The sequence below is a fragment of the Lygodium microphyllum genome, chromosome 16 (assembly GCF_053477565.2).
Source record: "Lygodium microphyllum isolate KBCC chromosome 16, Lygodium_microphyllum_v1.1.10, whole genome shotgun sequence".
Taxonomy (NCBI): domain Eukaryota; kingdom Viridiplantae; phylum Streptophyta; class Polypodiopsida; order Schizaeales; family Lygodiaceae; genus Lygodium; species Lygodium microphyllum.
The window spans coordinates 50,370,534-50,395,903 of record NC_141150.1 but is presented as its reverse complement, the minus strand read 5'-3'; the positions used below and the strand labels follow the sequence as shown (position 1 = coordinate 50,395,903).

General features: G+C 41.2%; 1 protein-coding gene across 1 annotated transcript; it reads right to left on the bottom strand.

Annotated features, from left to right (window-relative positions):
• Positions 1 to 23,102: 23,102 nt before the first annotated feature.
• Positions 23,103 to 25,080, bottom strand: LOC148022800 (uncharacterized). Its single transcript, XM_087695129.1, has one exon. The coding sequence runs from the start codon at positions 24,622 to 24,624 to the stop codon at positions 23,278 to 23,280; it is 1,347 nt and encodes a 448-aa protein (XP_087551255.1). The 5' UTR covers positions 24,625 to 25,080; the 3' UTR covers positions 23,103 to 23,277.
• Positions 25,081 to 25,370: the final 290 nt, after the last annotated feature.

Here is a 25,370-nt window from a genome sequence, read left to right as displayed (position 1 = left end):
TACACAAGGGGAATGTTACTTCAATACAAATAGACAAACTGATAATTATAAGACTATTCTTTAGCTTCTCTTTGACCTTTGGCTTCTCCATCCTCAGGCTATTCTTTAGCTTCTCCTTGATCTATAGCTTTTCCATCCTTAAGACTTCTCTCCTTCTTTGGAAAAGTTGCTTCATCTTCCACACTTTCATGTGTCATCACTAGTTTCCTCTTAGTAGGTGTTTTCTTTGGTTGCTCAAAGAACTTAATTACCTCAGGCACTCTTTTTTCCTTGGGCTTTAGAGGAGATGGACTAAATTTCAATGGAGAAAGCTTAGGCATGCCCTTCATTTTGAGCCCCTTTTGTTTGGACCTTAGAGACTTTTTTTCTTGCCAATGGTTGCCATTTTCTTGCCTTTGCCCTTCGTTATAGCCTATCCTTTGGAATTTTTAGCTAGGAGAGGGAAATCTGGATCCACCGGTGTAATTGCCCTATCTAAAACTAGTTCAATACACCTCTCCCGTATCCACCAGATGTATGACTCAGGGTAGTCTCTGCACTGTAACAAAGCATACAAGTTATTTGAAGTAGCAAGAGACTTTCACTATAAAAAGGATAAAGCATAGGAGACTTATATTCACCCCCTCTACATTCAGTAACTTTGAATCTATTATCCTCGAAGCATTTGAAACCACTCTCCAGCCACAACTATGTACATCATTTTGCAATGGGACCTCTTGAAGCAAAAACTTGAAAGGTCTCTGAGGATCAGCAATGCTTTCAAAGCTGGTGTCCAAGTGGATAGTAACAAGTCTAGCAACACTGCACATATTAACTTATTAGCAAATATTATAAACTTTATCCAATAAAATATTAAATAAAGAGTATTTATTGACAATACATCTTTGATCGGCCATGGATTCCTAAAAGAGAATGCATAAAAATGACCTCTCTTGTAAGAATTTCGATATAGATTAGGCTTCAGTGTCCTGTGCAAACCAAAACACAAGTGAGAAATAACCCTGAAGACAAATCATCAAGAGATAGAATGTTGAAGAAAGTACCTTTCAATATATGGAAAAAAATTATGATGGTTTGTGACACTATCAAAGTGCTTAAAAAACATTGCAATATTTGAATCATATTTTGAAAACAAATCCACATAGAGAAGTGGATCAATAACAAATATACTCTTAGCAATATGAATGCTAAGAGAAGTAACATATGCCCTGTATACAAAGTAAAGAATGAATAAGAGAATGAGTGTAATATAAGGACCCTTGGAAAACATTATAAAAGAAGAGAAGCAAAAGACCTTACCTCCAGCATATCCTTTTCAGCCATCAATGCCCGCGCAACTTATACAATATGCCTATTTTTTATTTCTGCAACCCCATTTTGCTGTGGGGTATACCTGCAAGTAAACTCTCTCTTTATCCCATAAGACCTCAAGAAGCCACTAAACTCATTAGAGAGATACTCTCCCCCTCCATTTGATCTCAAGCACTTAACTTTCAAGCATGTTTCTGTTTCAACAGCTACCTTGAAAGATTTGAAGTGCTCACATACATCACTTTTTTCCTTCATGAAATATATCCATAGCTTCATTGAACAATCATCAATAAATGTGACAAAGTGTTTGCTGCCACCAAGAGATACATTTTGTGTAGGCCCCCAAACATCTGTATGCACAACATCAAGTATATTTCTCCTCACATCTCTGTCATGCAAAAAGGGTTGTCTTGGTTGCTTACCACATTGATATGATTTACACACTTTATGAAATTCTGCAACTCTAAAAGAAGGCTACCCTATAACCAATCCTTTGGATTGCATTAATTTTAGCCTTTGTACATTTGCATGTCCAATATGTTTATTCCATATTTCAATGTCTGCAACCACTCTATTTTCTTTAGCATACATAGCAGCATTCATTGCAAGAATTCCAACATCTAAAGTGAACATGCCAAACCTACAACCCTTGCTCTACCATTTGGCCAACAGACACTAAATTCTTTGTGGTTGATGGCACATGTAATACATTTATCAGACTCTTTGTCTACCTGTCATGCAAGGACAAGGGAACCTTTTCAATGTGTGAAATTGGGTGGCATGAATCATCACCCGTATGCACATAACCTAGATTTTGTAAGTGATGCATCTCTCCAAACCATTCAACATGACTTGTCATATGATTAGATGCACATAAATTGACATACCATACATCATCATGTGTCCCCTTTCTTGTAATAGCATTCATCATATGTTGAATAACAAACAGACACTCATTTTTATCTTCATTCAATCTATGAAGACAATGCATAGTTTCCTTGCTGTAATTTACCACTGCGGATATCATCGTTCTTAGTATAAGAATGGGATGTAATATAGCTTGTTTTGCCACAATAATGGCAAACAATAGAAAAATTTCCAAAACCTCTGTTCTATCATCCACCTCTTTCTCTAAAGCTCCCCCTACCTCTTTGAAGTTTCCATGGCCTTTTGAAACCTGCATTTCACTAAATTGTTGATTTAACATGTTTTGCTTGTTATCACCAACATGTCCCATACCACAGCCTCTCGAAGAGGATCTGCCACGTCCCTTCCTGAACTTGAGTAGAATGCTTGGACCTATTCACCATTTCTTTCAGATGAGTCACCCTGCATATTGATCTCTTCGGTAATCATGAGAGAGACCAACTCATCAAAATCTGAAAAAATGGCTTCCGTACGTATATAGAAGTGACAAATGATTTTCAAGCCTTCTCATTATTAATGCCACCCAAAGCAGGATAGCCAATAAATCACATTTTTGTCTTTTGCATTCCATTCTTTCCACGCCTTTGATTCATCTAGAATCATAGGGATACTCAGCTCTGGCTCCTCTTCTTCACCTGCAACGAACTCATAAAGGCCCTTTCCAATGAGGAAGTTTGTCACACGGAACTTCCATGAAGGGCAATTATTATTGTCAAGCTTCTCAATGATAGGATTTCCACTATTCTCTGCCATAATTACAAAAATGATACATAATAGCAAGCAAGTCTTATGCAACCTTTCACAACAAGTGCACAACAATACACCAAGTAATCTTTTTCACTGATTACTCAACAATACATGTAATTTGCAACCTGTTTGTAGATAAAACTTATGTTTGCTTCTTGGTAAATACCTCAAAAATTACATATTTGAAATCTACAACCTGTTCATCCACTTTTGGTTGATATAGCTGAAATCACAATATGCCTTGAAAGCAACCTTGCAACTCTAAAACGGGGCCCAAAATGGTCTCAAATGCCCAAAAAAGTAGCTTCAGCAGAGCTGTAAAGGGCCTATCTGCAAAATATATAGTGCTCTACTTGCACACCAAATCTCACAATAATCTGATATTTTCACTCTATCATGCTTCTGATGCCTCCACATGCACTATCCAAGAGAGCGAGAGGAAGAATGGGAGAGCTTCTTACCGACTGCTTGCTTGCTTGAATCCTTGCTTCTTCTCCTTCACTATAGCCTTCAAAACCAACCTCTCTCAATGGTGCTGCTCTAATACCATGCTAAAAATCGCATGGTGGGGGGGCTTGCTTGAGCTGCTATGCTAAACACACACTGTATATACAAATACAAGAGGAAGCTCACTCAAGAACACAAGAAGAGAGATAGAGGCCAAAACGTTTTCTTGTTGGTTTCTTCTTCTTCTTTCACACACAATACAATGTACACAAAAAGTATAGATAAGATACAACATAAAGGAAAGTGGCCTACTAAGTCAAAGAGTGCATAATTGACTACTATAGTAATCGACTAGCACTATATCTATGCTAGCTACTATAGGTAGGTGTAACAAACTAAATATAATAAGTGATAAGTCAGTGGCCATGTGAGGATCATAATGACCACCGACGTGCTAAGTGTAGACGTGTGGACCCATCTAGGCAGGTGGTCCATCATCAATGTCTGCACATGTTAAGCTTTCCATCTCAATAGCAAGTAATGCCAGTGAATGTCATGTGGCAAGTGATTGAGATTAGGGCCGTGCTAGGCCAAATATGGACCAAAAGTTGCAAGAACCAAACTATCTTAGAGGAGTAAAAGCATGATATTGGCAAAACAAGGTATTTGAAAAACCTAGACTAGTGCTTGGTTTTGATTCATGGCCAACTTGAAGATAGGCTATATTGGAGGAAAGTGATGAGAGTTGGATGGCCTTCTGTGGAGCATTACTTGAAGAACGAGGAGATCTTGTGTACCTATCCTACCCACAAAGGCATGGAGCTGACTACAACCCTAAACTACATGGAAAATATCACTTTCCCTTGATATTCAATGTCAAAGCAAGACACCCTAAGGACGGCCTTAAGTTCCAAGAGCAGAATCTAGCTCCCTCATTCAAAAAGTTTGTAGACACATTCCAAAATTGCCCAGATCCATGTGGTCCACCTCCCAAATCCATCCAAAACCAATTCTAGATTTATTGTACATAAGTATTCTTCAAAGAGAATTATTTCTAGAAAGGAATTTCCTAGAGGAAAAGTGAACCGCTCTTATTTGGTGCTAATATGCAAGCCCTTAGAAATGTTGGCTATATAAGGCTCAAACTATGCACCATAAAGCTATGTACATCTTATGGGTTCCTAAAAGGGGGTTTATATGGAAAAAATAAAGTGTTGTAAAATGCACTCATCACTTCCTAATTTCATAATCATAATTTTAAGTTCACTCTTTTGAGTTTTAGAGTCTAAACATTTTGATTTTCATCTTTTCAGATTTTCCCTACTCCTAAATAGGCATACTTTTTCATGAATAAAACATAACCTTGTTCTATTCAATTTGTAAATAACACATTTATATTGCACCCTTCTATATGTAAAAAATGTATAAAAATAGTCTTTTAAAAATACTTTATTTTGAACCTACGTGATGCACACATATAGTCATGACTAACTTACTTGAACTTCTACCTGAATATTCTAGAGGATATGAATGAGAGCCAGCTCACCAGTTGTAACCATCTCTTATTGCTTTCAACAATGGTGAATACCCCCCAATCTATTAAGGGGTACATGATGAATAAAGAATTCTTGGAAAATCCATGAGAGCCCTACTCCCATCAGCCCGAGATCAAAGGAGAGAAAGGGAATAGTTATATCTTACCCAAAAAGAAAAAGAAAGAAAGAAACCTTCACTTCCCCCACTTCCCCCCACTTTCCATCACATTTATTTAGGGTCTTCAAGGACAAGACATCCCAAGAAATTGGTAGACCTGTCTCCATGAATATCACCTCATTGCACCAAAACTTTTCACCAATTGGGTCCTCAAGTGTGGGATGGGCCTAGGGAATCTCGGTTCTCCTGGCACAAACCCATCTCCCAATCGACCCACCCACTAACACCACACCACTACACAACTCTTCCCTCAGGTACCTTGAAAACCTAGAAGCACAATCAACAATCACCCTTTGTTTTAGCAACAAGTAACCTCTTACCTCCCCATGCAATTCCCAAGCACCTTCACTAGTGCTAAGGGACAAACACTTGTCTAGGAGGGGGATAATGTTAACCTTTTTGCAAAAAATCCACAAGAAGCGGGAAACAGCAAGCTATTGACATACACCGAGGGTAGCCAAAGATGAAAGAAGCAAGAGGTGCAAAAGTCGAGGAGTATTCAAGAGTGGTAGCCTGAAGTAATAATGATTGTATCCAATTGGTAAAAATTCAAAGCCTAGAAGAAGAGTGCTCATCAAGTTGGAAAAAAAGATAAAAATACCATAAAAGTGTTAGGCACTCTAGAAAATATAAGAATTAAGAAAGAGGGACAAATAAATTTAATAAAATTATTTTCAAGCATTGGGATCACTCCCGTGCAAATTGTAATTAATGCACATTTAATGGCATGCAAGTGAGTGAGTTTGGACTAATAAACAAGACATTGGGCTCCAACAACGAGCATCAAGAGAGTACGGGCGCGACGGATACCTTCAGATAATGGATCCAACCCAAGTTTATATTCAAAGGCCACATATATATGGTGGGAAACCTTATTGTAAATCATTCCCTACGACTAATGCAAAGCAAGTTTTATCTCTTTCTTCGCTTCTATCTTTGCTTCTATCTCTATGTAGCCATCTCACACTTGCACAAGTTCTAAGAGACAGGAGATCTTGTCAGCTTACTCTTGGTCTTTGCTACATTACTCCATCGCTTCTCATCACCCTCTTGAGAACTTCCCAATTTGCGGGGTGGAAAAGAAGATACTATGTTGCAGAGATAGAGAGCTAGAGGGGGTGCGGGAGAGAGAGAGAGAGAGAGAGAGAGAGAGAGAGAGCAGGCAAACTCGCGGTAGCTTGAAGGAACAAGCAACGGAGGAGGCCATATCCTTGCGTGTGAAGGACAAAGGGCGAGAAGTGCAGAGCTTGTCATAGCGTGAGTCGGTGGAGTCATCGGAGCTTGGGAGCTTGCACACAAATTTCCAGACCACATGAGGTGAGTTCTCTTGCACCGACTAATATTATTGAGTTGTCTTCTTGCTTGACAGGCTGTGAATCTTTATTCGTGGCAAGTCGAGGGAGAGACAAGATGGTAGGAAATATTGTGAGGTGAGAAACCATGAGCAAACTTGACTTGAAGGAATGCATGATTGATAACGTTATTCTATCTAGATCTAGCATGTAGATGAAGTGGTCCTACATGCTACTTCTAAGAATCTTTGCATTTCGTATATGGCCATGGCCAAGGCGTACAATGCTACTAGTTGGAATAAGGTGCCTGATAGACATACAAATATCAAAACTTTCAAGCTTTTCAAATATCCCTTTATCAAATGTCCGCATGTGCACATTGCATGCTTTGTGTAGAATAGTAACGAAAATTGTACACCTCTACATTAGATTTACATGGAGAGTGCAATTCCAAAAGGACAAGGATGATGCTATCATGGCTATTGAGAGGATTTTGTTAGAGATTGGTCTCCAAGGGGGCAATGTTGTGATCAAAGAAAATCCTTAGAGATCCAAAAATGGGAATAATGTTCCTAGGCAAACCTCAATAGGTAGAATTAAGGCCAAAAGGTTTTTGGGCTTCAATGGCAATCCCAAAAAAAGAAACTCCACAAGAGGTTCTTCTCACATTCATTACAACCAGTGGAAAGCTCTATACAACCTAGTCAAATACCACAGGTATGACAGAAGAGCAAGGAGCAAGAAGGCTAAATTCTCAAAGGCATTGGACACAGTGTTCATATATTGATAAAACACCTTGGTCTAAGGAGGATCTTCCAAGCTTCATGAATACCCTCAACAAATTCAAAACCTCCATAAAGGATGCATGGGGAGTAGATAATCTCATGCACTAAATAGTAAGGAATGCATTAAATAGTCAGGAATATCATATTTGCTTTCTATGCCTTAAACTTATTGCTTAGCTCTTAACTAACCATGTCTTTCATTTCTTATGAATAGCATATTATTTTTATTCATGGTCCCTCATTTGTGTAGCAGTATGGGATCTTGTTGATTTGGTCCACCCAAGGAATTGAGAAGTTCATTACCAAGCAAGAGGACTAGGTACTTTAGACTTACAAGACATGACAATGGTATAAAAAAAGTAAATAGTCTACTGCAAGTCTTCAAGTGGTTTTACAGAGTAATTTGACATAGATTGAGAGCCAAAGAAGTAAAAAGTATGTCTCAAAAACTCAAACATAGCCCTTGCATTACAAATGGCAAAACAAAAGAGGTTAGAAATTGGGCTCAAAGAGTGAATAATACAAGCTTTTATTCCTTCCTACAAGGGATCAAAGAGCATGGTTTCATTTTCTTTGCCAACACATCTTCGTCATCCTCATCCTCTGAGGTTGACAATTTTATACATGGTATTGTCACTATTAGAGATAGTGACTCCACAAGAATATAATGCTCTTTGAAGGTATCATGGAGAATAAACTTGGGGCATGTGTCTCTAGGGCCACACACAAGCTTGTTAGCTACATGGAGAGCCTTCTTTCTAATTAGAAGGTCCTTGTGGGTACCATAAACATATGGATTGTGTGAGTCCCATTATAGACCAATCAAGATATTAGTTGTGCGTGGAAAACCTGACTCAAGGCATTTCTTATCCTAAACACTATTTTTTATCTTCTAAATCTAAGTGCTTTCTATAATACAAGCTTATTTTTTTCAATGGAAGCTCGCATTTTCTACATTTTTTTTGGGTGTAGGATATTAATATACAAAACTACTCTGATTTTGATGTTAAAATGTTTAATATCAATATCCTTCAATTCATTGTAGCTCACATTGCCCAATGTTGTAGGGAGGGGGTGGTTCGAGGAGATGAAGCACGGAGAGAGAGAGAAAGAAAGAAAGAAAGAAAGTTATATTAACGTCTTCTAAAGACCAAAACTGGCCTATGAGACAAACTGTGATACAACTGATGAGGTCCAGCTATCCAAAATAAAAGTGTTGAATGAAAAGCTAAAAACTGGAAACTGAAAATACGGTGCTGTGAGTGTGATAAGTGCCGTGTATGTGTATGTGCGTATGTAGCTCTGGTACTCCAGATAATGGCTACAAAAGGGGAACAAATGTCGGCTGTGATAGGGGAACAACTGTCGGCTGTGATAAAGTGGTGCGATGTGTATATGTAACAGATGCAGGGAGATATACTATCTTGGGATGTAGTAGCAGTCGTCGAAGTCGCTAATAGCAGGTGATCCCTCCTGGATGCAGGATGTGGTACATCGGCGGTGGAGAAAGAGCAAACTGGAGATCTGAGATCCAATGTGTCGAGTGTCGTCGGATCTCAGTCTGCTGCTGTCGATGTAGATCAAGAATCCTCCGGATCTCCTGTCGGTGTGGCTGTGGGGTCCGAAACCCACGGATCCTCGTGCGGCGTCGGGTACGCTGGTCCTCAGCCTGCTGTAGTGTGAGCCCGGAGGTCTGGCTGGAGGCTGGTACAGTAGCTCTCACTCTGTCTGTCTGAAAGAACTGTGTAATAGCCGTCTAGGTGGGCCCCTCTCTGACTGGGACCCGCTGTGTGCTCTGCTCTCTAATGTGCCATGCCTCTCCCAGAAAACGGCCAAATGATCTCTGATCCATATCAGTCATACATCCCTGAAGTGAGCTGCTCAATGTGTATCTAGATCTCAACTCTGAGTATGTCGGGCATCTGAGAACAAAATGCTCCTCACTCTCCACCTCTGATCTGCAAAGGGGGCATATCCTCTCCTCCCGTGGGATGCCACTGGCTCTGCCACTCTCAATCATATGCTGATGTGATGATACCCTGAGCTGTCCAATAAGAACTCTCAATCGATGTGGCATATAGATCTGCATATATCTCGGAATCTCTATGAATCCCTGCTCTGATATGCTCAAGAACTGTGTATAATAATGTGCCATCTTCGATGGCAGTGGCTGTGCAGGGCTGACCCATGTCCTCTGTATATAAATATGCCATATCTCCTGTTTGATGACTCTGTTCCTCTCAGAGAGAGAGAGGGTGTAAGTGGGAGCCTGAGTATCATATAGAAGAGGTGGGAGTCTATCAATGTCCAGCCCATGTTTGTCAAACCAAGCTCTAGTCTGTGAATACCATGATGTGGTATCCCCCGCTTGAGCCATCTCCTGAGATGCCATATATGCTTTGTATGCAATGCGATCTCTGTCCATATCCTGAAATCTGTGTAGGAAGCAGACTGTCTGAAATAATGCCTCGACTAGCTTGGGCGGTGTGGCAAGCTCTGCTCGCACAATGTCATGTGGGACTGAGGCCTTGTTGCGAATCAATCTAGATATCATGATCACTGAGGTCTCTCCATCAATGTCCATACATAATCAGCAAGGCCTGGCCCCCATATAGCTGCTCCATACATCAGTGCTGGAGTGACTAGAGTATCAAAGAGCCACCCCTTGGTGCGGGGCTCCTGGAAATGTGCCTGATGACACTGTCGCTCCATAAGAGCCAATGCTGAGTATCCTCTAGTGAGGTGGTCACAAGCTGCCTGTGTCATCGAGAAAGTCCCTGAAGCTGTTGTAAAGGTGACTCCCAAATATACATATGATCCAGTGACCTCAATACTCCCTCCTGCTGCCATGAAAATACTCTGTCTGCGTATCTGAGCTGATGTATGGAATATAAGAACCTTGGTTTTACCAAGGTTCACTGTCATGCCTCTCTGTATGCAAAAATCATCCAATGCTAATAAATGCTGCTGTAATCCCTGAGCTGAATCTGAGACCAACACAATGTCATCTGCATATAGTAAGATATGAACTGTGGCTCCACTGAGATCTATACCTCCACCGGCTCGCTGTTGAATAAACTCTGCTATCTCATCAATGTATAGCCCAAATAGAGTCGGTGAGAGTGGGCATCCTTGTTTCACACTAATGGTGCTCACAAGGGGATCTGATATACCTCCCGGAGATCTGACTCTGCCAGTAACCCGCTCATATAGTGCATAAATACCCCACATCATGTCATCATCCACCCCCAGATCAAGTAGGCGTCTGAAAAGCCTCTCTCTCGGAACCATGTCAAAGGCTTTGCGGAAATCCACAAAGCAACAATACAATCTCTGTTTCTTCACTCGTGTCTAGTCGATCAGACAACGGAGAGTGAAGATGTGGTCTAGGGTAGAAAATGCTCGTCTGAACCCTGCCTGTCTGGGTGTGCGCATGCACTCTCTCTCTGCCAGCGTGCTGAGCTCCTCCTCCATCACCGTGCCATAAAGTTTGGCCAAAACTGGCCCAATCATGATGGTCCTATATGTGTTAGGATCCATAGGAGAGAGAGAGAGAGTGTGTGTGTGTGTGTGTGTGTGTGTGTGTGTGTGTACCGGCCACATAGCAACTTGACGCTAATATGGCAGATGTCGAAGAATGGGTACAATCGAGGGGGGCAACTATGGAGAGTAGGTCACAACCGTTGGAACAAGTGGTGACAAGGGCATAAAGAGGAGGGGCCGAGATTGGAAGATTTATGGTGTGATATGAAGGATGCCAGCGCACGTCAACCTAAGCCCAACTGCAATCTCATTGCCTCCCAAACCAAACTTCGACACCCATGATAATCTTGTGTGGAGATCGCAATTGCCTCCATGCTCAATCTTTCAGCCCCTACCCTTGAGGGGACTTGTACTTTTGTAACGGCTCATCCATTTATCACATTGTACAATTTTACACTTAATGGAAAAATGAAATTGCAAAAAAAAGGATTCTCATTCTTATTGCGAGACTTGGTTATTACAATTTCTTGGTAGTATTGTCTTTCTTGTGTCCAAAAGGTGTCTAAAATGTTTGTGTTTCTTATTTGGAAAGGCTTGCATAATTGAGATCTAGAGTTTATGAGCCGTTTTGAGCCGATCTGGAAGCAGTTCGGGCTGGTTTTGAAGTGAAAACATGGTTGGGACATGTCAAAGAGCTAACTTTTATGAAAAATCAAACGGTGGCGGATGGCTGAGCTGGAGTTTTCCTAGATGCATTACGACGTCAGGAATCCAACACAAGTCTTGATTCGTCAATCGGAGGTCGTTTAACCACCCATTTAATCCCCGCAAGGTTTGGCATTATGAATCAGCTACTACTGGATCCAGGACCCAAAAAGTGTGCGACAAAGGTCAAGTTTATAGATTTCAATGCTGCAAAGCTGCCTATCCAGACAGATCTCAAATCCGAGTACGTTTTCTCATCCGAAATCCAAATATCCACTTGTGGAATAGTGTGAACACAAAAAAGCCGAACCGATTATTTTAAAGTTTTAATCTTAGGCTTAATAAAAGCCTTGAAACTAATGGAAAAATTGTCGAATAGAAGGGGGGGCAAATTTTTTTTGCCTCCTCAAAATTGCTCGGTGTGCCTCTCCGATACACATCCGTGGAGAGAGAGAGGGAGATCCTCGATCAGGACAAAGAGAGGAAAGAGATGGTTGTAAGCTTGCCCATTTTAATGGAGGATTTAAAATCTGATTTTCTAGTCTTTCTCTCTCCTCTCTCCTCTCTCCTTTTAGCGGATGTTCATATGCATCAATGAAAGAGAGAAGGGGGTGGGGGGGTGATGAAGATTTTGAAGCAAACGATGTTGATGGAGTAGTAGAGGACATAGATCGGGACTGGAGAGTGCGTCAGTGAGACAAGAGGGAAGCATCAACGGCCTCTCAATCTCGAGACACACACCTTGAACACACACGTTTCTATGACTGTATTATTTTTCTTCGTTTGATGAAAGATAATTGAAGGAAATGATTGATGATGATCCTAGTTTCATATGCTAATTTATCCCTGAAATGAAAGAAATAACCAAAAATTTTGATGATATAGTCATTTTTTCTCAAACATGTAAAACCCGCAAAGTGCGATTTTTGAAAAAATCATGAAAATTGGGGGTTTTAGTGAGTTTTTTGAGTTTCCATGGAATAAAAATGAATATAAAAATGGGAATGAGTGCCTTTGATCAATGAGAGCTCATACACTTCTGCATTTTGCATGCCACATGGTACAAAACCTGGATGCAAAGCACTTGATTGCTAAATAAATAACCAACGTGGAGTGTGTGAGGATTCCTAGGCTGTAGGATAGACGACAATTCCTTGGGGTAAGTTTAGTGAGGAAATCTCAACTATTGGATCTTTTGATATATAAAAGAGTGGAGCTTGTACATTTGTTCTTTATGTTGGAGCAGTGCATCCAGGGGCCAATCCCCGAGATGTAGGAGAGCTACAGTGGGGCCACGGTACTCAACCAAGAGGTTGCCTCCTATGTATATGATACATGGTAGATTATACCAATGTGTATGTGATCTCCCTTTGAGGAGTAGGGGAAGGCAATCATTGGACTATGTCCTATTACAAACTCAAGATCGATATTAGAGTTTAGTATAGCGTGTCCCTTAGATGCTCTTGGCCCGAGGCCGTGTGAGGTGTCTTGTGTGTCTTAGAGGTCCGACTAGTGCTAGAGAGCTAGTGTCAGGTGGTACCTTTGCCAGGAGCAGCCTATAAGTGGCGATTTTTGAATCTTGGTCTTATAAGGGACCTGTTAGCTTTATTATATAGTTGATAGCCGCCTCGAAGCGATGGATGCTAAAATAGACTAATTAAAGTTTCAGCCATGAGCATGATGATGAAACCAAGGAACCCCTATAACCCTAAAGATACTTTGTCCATTTTAAATGGTTTAGTGGGATCTTTGCTAGAAATATGGCCGATTACTTTACCCTTTGCCTTGAAAGTGACACCATGCTGGAGTTTGGGTCACTATGGGAAATACCCATGGAGTAATCATGAGAAATAGTCCATGGGAGTTAGAGGAAGGATTAGAAAGTAAAAGTGAGGCTAGGAAGGCACAGGCATCTACGATCCTCACAGTGGTGATAAGGTTTTAGAGGGAAAGACCGTGATGACACTAGTCTAAGTAATATATGCCTATGAGCAGGAGATACCTTTTATGCTAGGGCATGATGCAATTGGGTTCCAAAGCGCAATTTTGCATATCCATAAAGCATTGGATGATATCTACATATGTGTAAAACCCTTATCAGAGAGGAAGGTTCTATTAGGACCTGCCTCCGATTCTAGGGAAATGATAGCAAATAAGGATAGAATTATTAAAACACCATCAGCAGGCGATGGAGTAGACTCCTTATTGCGTAGCATAGGACTCCCTAGACCACTCTGTGAGTTGGCAGAAAGGGATGGCAAGGATAATATTAACCTTCCTACACCAGTAAAGGTGGAAATGGAAGAGGTTGGAGACCCTAAGACACTGGATTTAGGTCATGATTATGAAGATTTTAATGACCCCGTTCTGATCCCAAGAAAGAGAACTAAATGGCCTCCTCCTTATAAGGATCTCCTAATATTTCATGGGCTGGTAAATGAGAACCTGATGTTGCACTTAAAAGAATACAGCCTAACTTGTCTTGCAAGCGGGTATGATTATATATATCGGATGCTTGTATTCTCAAGTACCCTGAAGGGAGAGGCTAGAAAATGGTATCGGAGCCTCCCAAGAGGGTCGATTAAATCATTCGAGGAGCTACACGATAAATTTTTAGATGAATATGAAAAGGAGGTGCATATGACCCAGGTCTTAGGGCAGCTTATGCAGATAAGACAAGAGTCTTACCCTTCTGCTAAAGAATACGTTGGAGCCTTTGAAGATATCCTAAGACTTTGGCCAAGAAGAGCTACTATGTTGCCTAAGGATGTGCTATGTGAGCTCTTTATGAGCAGCTTAGAGATTAATATGCAAATCCAAGTGAGGATGCAGGATCCTAAGTCATTAAATGAGGCCAAGAGGCATGCAATTGACTATGAGTAGTATATTCAAAGATGTTGGGAAAACTTTTGGATTTTCCCCCAAACGTTGCAAGTGCATCCAAATATCCAGCCAATTTCGCAAAGAGAAAATCCTTTCGCTAATACCAAGACAACCTTAGCGGGAGATCTTGGTGGTCAAAATCTCCAAGTAGGAAGTGGCAATCCTATCAATAGTGATAAGATGCCTCTTGGGGATAAAAAGATTCCACGCCTAGCAAGTCCCATCAAGGCTTGCAACAATTCCACGAGAGGTAATTAGATGTAGCCAAATGAGCTATTTTCGTTAGGCCAAGAGGGCCAACTAGTTTGCAGTGAAATGTTCTATTTCAATAGGCCAAGAGGGCGCCATTTGTCTCTTTGGTGCAGGTGCATTTTACGGTTTTCTATTTTAGTGTTGTGCTAGACAGATTATGTGGAACCTGGAGGAGCCTTTGCTGTGCCAAAGCTTCTTGTGGGGCCCAATCGAGGTGATATCTTTTCTTTTACGAGTACCATTCTTTTATGTTATATGTGTCTATGTACTTGTGAGGGATTTCATTTTCTTGTTGGGGACTGGCAATCAAGGCATGAAGTCCTAGGTTTAGGTTAGGTATGTCTGAGGGAGGTCTGAGTAGTCGTTGCCTCTTGTAAAGGCATTGTCAGGCATTAAAAGACATGTTTTAGAACGCAGTCCTAGTGATCATGTTTTGCTAACCTGCTAGGTGGCCAACTAGGAGTTTCTGTTAGTTGTGAGGCAATTAGAAAAGCTTGCCAAAAAAATTGATGATTTAAAAAAAACTCTAAATGTGTGTGTGTGTGTGTATGTGTGTGTGTGTGTAAAAAGGGATTTTAATCGCTTTAAAAATAGAAAAGAAAAGAAAAAATTCTGAGTGAAGTGTCTATTGCCTTGCAAAGGCCTGGTAGGTTCCTTGGGACGAGACCCAGGGCTGATGCCTTGTCTTCCTAGGGGTAGCAGCTAGCTGAAAAGAAAAGAAAGGAAGGTTGGAGCGAAAATAAAAGTGAGCGGAAGATGAAAAAAACAAATGATTAAGTGTCACCTCACGAGGGCTTGGTAGGTTCTTGGGTACCGAGACAAGACCTGAGGCTGATGCCCAATTCTCCTTAGGTCACTACGCTCAACTCCCTCCTTTTTACATGCCCGGGTATGGAAAAAATAAAGGCTTAAAAGAAAAATGTACTAAAAGATAATATTTCTTGATCGAGATATAGGAGTCCTTGCCTACTAGGAGCTCTTGGTTGAGTTGTCCTTAGTTTGGTAGGGAGTTCAGACCACCACTTAAGATGACCTCTTTGATAGTTTTTTTTAGCTTAGCCATGTTGGAGCAGTTGGTTAGTGACTCGCTTGGGGTTTTCTGTCAGATTATGCTAGGCCTACTCCTCGTGGATTTCATTCCTTGGTTTTGTCAGGGGGTAAGGTGAAAGCTGGGATGTGTTTTGTTGTGTATTTTTTGTATCAGCTTGATGCTCTTTGTGCTTATAGTTGTGCAGATTTGTTCATGGGATTCGAGGGTTGAGTCACCCTATCCCATGGTTGCCAATTGAGAGCTAGAGTTTAGGAGCGGTTTGGAGCCAATCTGAAAACGGTTCGGACCGGTTTTGAAGCGAAAACATGGCCGAGACATGTCAAAGAGCCAATATTCATGAAAAATCAAACGGTGTTGGATTGCTGAGCTAGAGTTTTCCTAAATGCATTTCGACGTCGGGAATCCAATGCAAGTCTCGGTTCGTCGATCAGAGGTCGTTTGACCCCCCATTTAATCCCTGCAAGGTTTGGCATTATAAAGCAGCTACTGGATCCGGGAGCTGAAAAGTGCATGATAAAGGCAAGTTTATAGATTTCGATGATGCGCCGAAGCCGCCTGTCCAGACAGATCTCGAATCCGAGTCCGTTTGCCTATCCAAAATCGAAATATCCACTTGCGGGATAGTGTAAACACAAAAAAGCCGAATCGATTATTTTAAAGTTTTAACCTTAGGCTTAATAAAAGCCTTGAAACTAAGGGAAAAATTGTTGAATAGAGTGGGGGGGGGGGGGAGGGGGGGGCAAATTTTTTTGCGCCTCCTCAAAATTGCTCGGTGCCTCTCCGATACACATCCGTTTGGAAAGAGAGAGGGAGATCCTCGATCAGGACAAAGAGAGGAATGAGATTGTTGTAAGCTTGTCCGTTTTGATGGAGGGTTTAAAATTTTGATTTTCTAGTATTTCTCTCTCCTCTCTCCTCTTAGCGGATGTTCATATGCATCAATGAAAGAGAGAAGGGGATGGGGGGTGATGACGATTTTGAAGCAAACGATGCTGATGGAGTAGTAGAGGATGTAGATCAAGACTGGAGAGCATGTTAGTGGCAAGAGGGAAGTGTCAGCGGCCTCTCAATCGTGAGATACGCGCCTTGAACATGCGGGTTTTTATGAGTAAGTGTTATTTTTCTTTGTTTAATGAAAGATAATTGAAGGAAATGATTGATGATCATTGATCCTGGTTGCATATGCTAAGTTATCTCTAAAATGAAAGAAAAAACTAGAAATTTTGATGATATAGTCATTTTTTCTCAAAACACGTAAAACCTGCAAAGTGCGATTTTTAAAGAAATCATGGAAATCGGGGGTTTTAGTGGAGTGTTTTGAGTTTCCATGGAATAAAAATGAATATAAAATTGGGGATGAGTGCCTTTGATCATTGAGAACTCATAATTCTAATTTTTCATAATTTTTTGAAGAAATAAATTAAAAATTAGATTTTTTGTAATAAATAATTTGAAAAAAAATATGATTAATATTTGTGGATGTTTAGCAAGGTTGAGGCATGGAAATTAAGCCTCAACTCCTCCTTGTTTGTATGTTGTCCAATGATGTTGGGTATGCAGTCAAGTATGGAAAAAATGCAGAGTTTGTTGACTAGATGATGACATAAACACTTCAAGATGGTGTAGCAGCTGGGCAAACAGTAGGGCAACCTGCACGCTCTAGAAACACAGTTCTGGCAGTAAATGAAGACCTCTAAACTGCCTTGTTGCAAGACATAGATTTAGAGAATATTCAATCCTAAACTGCATGGTCATAAGATACATATATTTTGATATATTCCCACCAATACAAGCCTTGTCACCATCATTAACACCCAAGCATAGGAACATCTCATGGCATGGGTTTCAGACTCCACAGTCATAATGTTGTTTTCCATGAGGAGAAAATACATAAGCAACTTGAACACGTCCTTGAGGTACACAAGGTGATATTTTAGGAGGAGCTTCCTATTATTATATAAAACAGCTAGACATTGTATTGCAGGTAGCTATTGCTCTAGTGGCCCAAGACCATGATGTTAGATAGGAGGTACATATCTCACAGCTTATTTTGTGGCAATCTACTAGAGATAGATATCAGCCTAATCAGTTTGAACCCTCTATGGATTATGTTATGGTGATAGATGTTGGTGAGTCTCTTATCTATGATAAGGCCATGCATAGAGAGTATGCCTTAGTGTAGAAAAATCATACGTGAGATTTGGTTCCTTTTCCTAGTGGAAAATATGCTTTGCCATGCAAGTGATTGTACAAGTTGAAAAGTACCCCTAGATATCCCAAGCTAGTCTATAAGGCCAGATTGGTTGCTAAGGGTTTTACGTAAGAGCATGGTGTTGACTTTAATGAAATCTTCTCTCCTATCATCAAGATGACTAACCTATGCTTGGTTTTGGCATTAGTTACACAACTCGATCTTTTGGACCTCTATCAAATGGATGTCAAGATAGCTTTCTTACATGGGGACTTGCATGATGAGATTTATATGTAGTAAAAGGGCTTTGAGGATAAATGCAGGGAATACCTAGTGTACAAGTTGAGAAGAAACCTTTATGACCTTAAGAAAGCACCTACAGAATTGTATCACAAGTTCAATGCTTTCATGCATTCTTAGGGATATACTCATAGTGACATGCATCCATGTTTATACAGAAGAATGCTTGTGATGGCAACCTTATGATTTTAGTACTCTATGTTGATGATTTGTTGATTGTTGCGAGCGCTCATGATGAGCTAAATGCCTTGAAAAATCAGCTCAAGAATATCTTTGAGATGAAGGACATGGAATAGGCCTCACATATTCTTAGGTTGTGCATCATATACAATCACTCTAAGGGTCTTCTTTACTTATTCCAAAAGGAGTACATCCATAAGGTTCTTGAGTGGTTTCATATGCAAGATGTTAAGCCTATTGGTTTTCCTTTACCTTCTCATGTAAAGGTTATTCATGCCAATTGTCTATAGTATAACGAGTAAAAGGTCGAGATAGCCAAGATCCCTTATGTATCTACAATGGGTTGTTTGATGTATGCTATGATAGCCACTCTTCCTAACATGGCATTTGTAGTGGGAGTTGTGGCATGCTATATGGCTACACCTACCAAGCAGCATTGTAATGCTATGAAGAGTATCATGAGATAGCTTAGGGACACTGTAGATATGTGCATATGTTATAGTGGCCAAGATATAGGAGTCGCGGAGTACACTAAATCTGATTATACATGATATGTAGATAGTAGGAAATTCACCTCTAGTTATGTCTTCACCTTTGTTAGAGGTGTTTCTTGGATGTCCATGATGTAGAAATATGCATAGACCTATCCACTATAAAGACAGAGTATGTTACATCCACTAAGGCTTGCAAGGAGGATCTCTAGTTAGGTCGTTTGGTCTGCAAACCTTGGTATTTCTGATGTGGTCCCTACCTTGCATTTGGATTCTATGAGTACTATTTAGTTGGCAAAGAATCCAATCTTCCATGTAAAGACAAAGCATATTGAGATGCATTACCACTTTATCCAAGAGGCAGCACATTGAGATGGATTACCACTTTATCCAAGAGGTCATTAAGGACAAGTCCATTGAGCTTGTCAAGATCTCAATTGACCAAAATCTTACATATCTAGTCACTAAAAGTCTCTCAATGGAGCGTTTTGCCTTCATTAGGAAGTTGATGGGCATTGGATGAGATGATGTATTTTCTTATCTTATTATACTTTATGTACAGTTGTCCTTAATCACTTTTTTCTTGTGTTCTCCTGACTAACATACATTCATCTTTAAGTGGGAGATTATTGGAGATAAAGGTGCATGTGCCAACCACCTGTATATTCGTGCCCATCATTATCACTTCATTCTTTATTCTTTCAGTGACATTTGAATAAGGAAAGGCTAGTCATACATTGTGGCTATTGGAGTTCCTACATATGGTATCTCTCTATCTTGCTCTCTTGCTTCATCTACCATAGCTCTTACTTTTCTCTTGCTTTTGCTTGTGTGCTTCCACTTGGGCACTACCTTTCAGGTACTCTACCCTTACAGCATGATAAGGGTTGGCTATCATCTCTTTTGCTTTTCTTGATATATGATTATACAACTTTCCTTTGTTATGGCTAAGGAAACCCACATATCTTGCTCATTGAGCATATTATATAAGTAACTATGAACTCAATGGAAGCATTAGGTTTTCAACACCAAGTAGACGTCTCCATGAAGTAGGAAGATAGAGAGTAGAAACGTGTGGCGAAATAGAGAGAAAACAAAGAGAAACTCCTAAGGGTATCGAGTGAAGGGAAGAGAGGAGAAAATAAACACTAAAATATTTCAAATAGGAGGATTCTGCCAGTTTTTTGCCTCGATAAGAGAAATGGCTAAAATGTGATGACAAAATATTACTATTGAAAAATGACAATCACTCCAACCTATCTCGACAAACTAATAATTAATTCACTTAACTGTTGGAAAGTGATAATTACTCAAGCCACTTTAATAAAACTATTAATTTTAAAAATATCAAAATTATTTTTCAAACATACCAAAATGATTTTCGAAAAAAAGTTACATAGTGGAAGCCTTCTCTTCATTAGGAGAGCGCATTCTCTTTCTCCTCCTGCTAAAATGCCAACAATTGACCTTAAACTTTCTGTAATTATAGGTTATGCACACACACACACACACACACATATGTATAAGATATGCATACACTATGCATAAGCTTATCATGCTTATGCATATGTGTATATATGGATGTGTATATGTGTGTAGCCTATGCCTATACATATGCATATATGTAACCTATGTGTATACGTGTGCATAGCCTATGTACATGCATAGTCCATGCATATGCATATACGTATGCACACAATCTAGAGTGGGATGAAGCATAGAGCAAGATGGAGTGTGATATGGATTGTCAAATTTTGAATCAGGAGATATTGATATGTCAAAGTTTGATTTTATAAGTATCTCAATTATGGTTAAGGTTTCATATTGTGCTTAAAATTGTGATTGATTGTTTCTAATAATCATGGTGTTTTCATTTTATAGTTTAACATTATGGGTGGAAACCCCACTAGCCCCCACAAGACTACTTATAAGCATCGTCCTGATAGGTTTGACATACAGATGCACTTATATGGGAAGGGCATCATCATGGAGAAAATGTGGGAAATCACAATGAGAAGAATTCGATAAGATGGTTCTTTTGTCATACGCATTGGAACTTCTTAGTTATTTCTAAGTGTGGATTTTCCACATCTATAGGGGCAACAATGCAATTAGACCAATAGATAAGGAAGGGAGGCACATGGAGGGCAAGTAGCAAGGCCACAAGAAAGGTTGAGGACTCACGAGAGAGATGACGATGATGATGAGAATGACAATGAAGAGGCAAATGAGGAGAGGGGATGATGATGATAGCTCTTAAAATGAGATATGACTGATGTGCATAGTTTAGTATGGAACATGTTAAATACTACAAGCCACAATGGGTAGCTTCAATTTCATATAAACATCTTTGTTATACTTTTTATATATTTATAGTGATACAAGCCGCACTTGGTCATTCTTGTTCCTATTTTATATTTTCATTTAACATTTTCTTGTCTCAAACTAGACTATCGTGTGTAGTTTTTTCAATGTGTGTAGTTTTTTACAATGTCTCAAGCTATAATATTGTGTATAGTTTCTTTGAATGTGGATTTGATTCATATAAATAATATAAAATAAGCATGCAAGAATGGGTTTTTAAAAATAAGGGACTTTCTATTTGCAAAAATGTGGCTCCAACCATTGTGCTACCGACTAGCAACGATTAGCAACTCCTTGTTTTTTTTTTAAAGTCTACACTGAGCAGGTTTATAATCACTTGTAATAGCATGTGAAAATTGCATACATGATGCATTTAAAATAACATTCAAACTATCATGAAAATTGCAAATAATGCAACAAAAAGTGTGTTAAAACTTACACTTATCCTTTGTTAAATGCACACGTGTAAACATAGATTTTGTTAAGTGATGTTAAGTATGATTATCAATGCACCCATAAGTTTCTTTTAAGTTCAAAAAATGCATCAATATGGCTATCTATGAGCCTAATTTCCCATCTTAAATTTAAGAGAGATAATCCAAAACTCATGAGATAGAAGGCTTCAAAAAGGGCTAGGAAAAAGTGTTGGAATACACTCCAATTCCTACGTTGGTCATGCAAGAAAACTTCATGCAACCAATGGTAAACGATATAGGAGATAAAAGAGACAATGAAAACTAAGGAAGAAGGTAGCAAAAGATACCATAGTTACATCATTTGTTAAGCAACCTATTAAGTCAACCACTAACTCACAAGACCCTTCCAAAGTGAGTCATAAACTCATCTCACAACACTTGAGACCCTTGGTGAAGAACTAAAGCAAGAGAAGGTCAATGTAGTCGAGGAGGGATAGAAGCTTCAAATTCAATTGGATAAAAAAAGACACTCCATGATGAATATATCGAGACTTTCACCTAAGAACTCTTCACTATTAGTAATGAAATTGAAGTCTTGAAGGCCATGATAGATGAATTGAGGGAGGTACAAAACAACCATGAAGAAAGAACAAAGTGGTTGAGCTTATCATACTTCTAAAGCAAGAGAGGGCCAAAGCCGGTATGATGAGCAAAGAACTAAAACACAGGAGAAAAAACCTCATCAAAGTTCACACCATGCTTCTACTTAAAACCCTTTGTTACCAATCTAGCCTTGTATGCCGGCTATCATCCCATGAATAAATGATTGTCACCTTCTTAGGGCCACCATCTACCATTGGGTATTCATTCTGTAAATCTTGGACACGACCCCCTGCTTTACCATCAAACACAAATCCAGATCCTAAGCCATCTCTCCAACCAAAACCCAACATTCCTAAACTCCCAGTCATTACCAATAATGTTTCCAAAGCCAAACCCATAGTTTGCTACAAGTGCCATAAACCTGGACATCTAGCGCCATCTCCATGCATTGTTCCTTTCTTATTGTTTGGAGCCACTAAAAGACACGGTGGATAGCAAATTTCCACATCATTTCCATCCCTTCATCTCATAATCGCATATAGATCCATGTTAGTTGCTCAATTATATAGCAATTTTCTTGAACCCTAGGGCCAAGTCTTTTCAATGAAGCTCAAAATTTATAGTACATAAAATGTATATAACATTACATGAAGGAGTCAAGCTTTGGGGCTTAGATGGAATAATCTTCCACCTAGGTGCTTTGGCCTCAACCACATTCTTCTCATCCAAGATGAGTTGAGATATGAGAGCTTTGAGACCTTGAAATAATGCAATCATAAGCCACAAGCATTTCCTTGGATTCTTCTCATTAAAGACAAGTTATAGTATGACAATTTTGATTGAACCTTGGAAGTAATTCACCAAAGATTATAGTTACAATACTAAACAAACATCCATGAAACATATATGAAACTAATTCAAATGCCCTTCTCTCTCTAGAATTATCCCTACTCTACAATACAAGCTTTATATGAAAGCTAGGATTGTATCAACTTTAAAATTGTAACTAGCTAAGCCTGCGATGCCGACCAGACGTGCTATCGCACTTAACGTGGTGTGCATCATTGCGAAGCTCGTGAGGCTGCGAATGACTTGTATATGATGGCTCGCGAGGCTGCTAGTGATCTGTATATGGATCAAAGCCAGACCCCTATGACAAATACGAGGAGAAGGAGCGATGGGAGCTGAAGGCTCAGAGGAGAGGAAGAGCACAAGGGGAGGCCAGCGGTGCGGGGCCACGCGTCGAGCAGGGGGAGGAGGGTGGAGTTGAGGCAGAGGGAGGGGTTGCCACGTAAGCGGAGGTTGGGCCCCAGGCGGCGGACGAAAGCGGCCGGCAAGGGGAGGGCCCCACCGAGGGCGTTGAAGTCAAGGCGCAGGGCATAAAGATTGGGCAGGTCACCCAGGGCCGCCGGCACCCGCCCGCCCAGCCGGTTGCGGCTCAGGTCCAAGACCCGCAGGCTGCCCATCCTCGCCAGGCCACCCGGCAGCGGGCCTCCCAGCCCGCACCCCGCCAGCCCCAGGCTCTCCAGGCCCGCCATCCGTTCCCACCGAAGGTCCTCCTCACAGAGCGTCCCCGAGAACAAATTCCCGCTCATGTAGAGCTCCCTCAGGCCCGTCAGCGCCGTCAGGCTCCCCGGAAGCCTCCCCCGCAACCGGTTGCCACTTACATCCAGCACCGTCAGATCCCGCATCCCTGCCCACGTGTCCGGCATCGCGCCCGTCAGCAGGTTCCCGCCCAGCGCCACCTCCCGCGCCCTCAACAGGGAGCCAATAGAGGCAGGTATCCGCCCCCGGATTCGATTTCCCGTTAGGTCCAGAATCACGAGATTAGCAAGCTGGCCTATAGACGCCGGTATCGTCCCCCCCAGCCGGTTCCAGCTCAAGTCCAACTGCTGGAGCTTTCTCAATCGGGTGAGCTGTGCCGGCAAACCACCATCCAGACTATTCTCCGTCAGAACAAGACGCTTCAAAGACGTTAGGTTTCCCAGCTCGGCAGGTAACGGGCCCCCGAGTCCGCCATTACCCCTGAAGATCAAGCTCTCGAGAGAGCCCCCCAGCGTACCTAATACGGCAGGCATGGAAACCATATTAGTGTTATTATGACCGCCGGCGAAGCACCTGTAGAAGGAGAGACTCCGCAGGCGCGCTAGTTTGCCTATGTCCGCATGGATGCTCGCATTGCGGCCGCAGGCGGGCGTGTTGTCGTAGAAGGGGCCGAATCTGAGAGACGTGAAGTGGAAGAGGCCATCCTTCTCCCACTGATCGCACACGGCGCCCTGTGGGGAGTTGAGGCCGCAGGGATCGGGATATAGAGACCTCCAATCGACGCCCGGGTTGAGAGCTTCTAGAACGTTGTAGAAGGCCTCTAGCTCCACGGAGTGCATCATCACGGCCGCACACGAGTGGCACCATGTGGCGAGCCATGCCAGGAGCACCAATACGCGCCACGACGGTAGTATTGTGTGGCTGCTATTCCTGTCCATGGTCAGCGTCTTAGGAGAGCGACTGAGAGCGGGCGCGAATGAGATCAGTGAGTGAATGTAAAGGAGTTCAGTTGGTGAGCAAGAGCAAGCGAGCGAGTGAATGAGTGAGGTCAGTGAGTGAGTCTGAGTGAGCTCAGTGAGCGCGTGTGAATGAGTTCAGTTGGTGATTGAGAGTCAGATCACTGAGTGAGCGTGAATGAGTTCAGTTAGTGAGTGTGAATGATGTCAGTGAGCGAGTGTGCAGCAGTACGCGCAGATGCAGCATGGTGTTGCTGCTACTTCTGCCCAAGATCAATCAGCATCATCTGAGCGAGCGACTGGGTGAGAGAGAGAGAGAGAGTGTGTGTGTGTGTGTGTATCGGTGTGAATGAGATCAGTGAGTGAGCCGATCGCAGTGAGAGTGAGTGAGTGAGAGATCGAGTGTCTTAACGAGTGTATCTGAACGAGTGAGAGAGAGTGTGTGTGTGTGTGTGTATACGTGTGTGTGTGTGTGACCGAGAGAATGAAGTGCGTGGGAAAGAAATTAGAATTATGCGGGTTTCAACAACGAGGAGGACGACGAGGATGATAGAAAAAGGAGGAGATCGTAAATGATGACTTGAGTGAAGAGGTCCTTGAGGCTTGCAATTCCCATCACGTAACTTTCTTTGCTCAGGATTTAGAGACGTCCCATGCAAACGCGAGATATGGCGCTCTGCTCAAGGACCCGTTCTCTCAGCCGCCAGCAATACATCAGACTCCCAGAG

Excerpts from the sequence above, each read along its gene's own strand:
- LOC148022800 (XM_087695129.1), bottom strand. The coding sequence starts at position 24,624 with ATGGACAGGAATAGCAGCCACACAATACTACCGTCGTGGCGCGTATTG.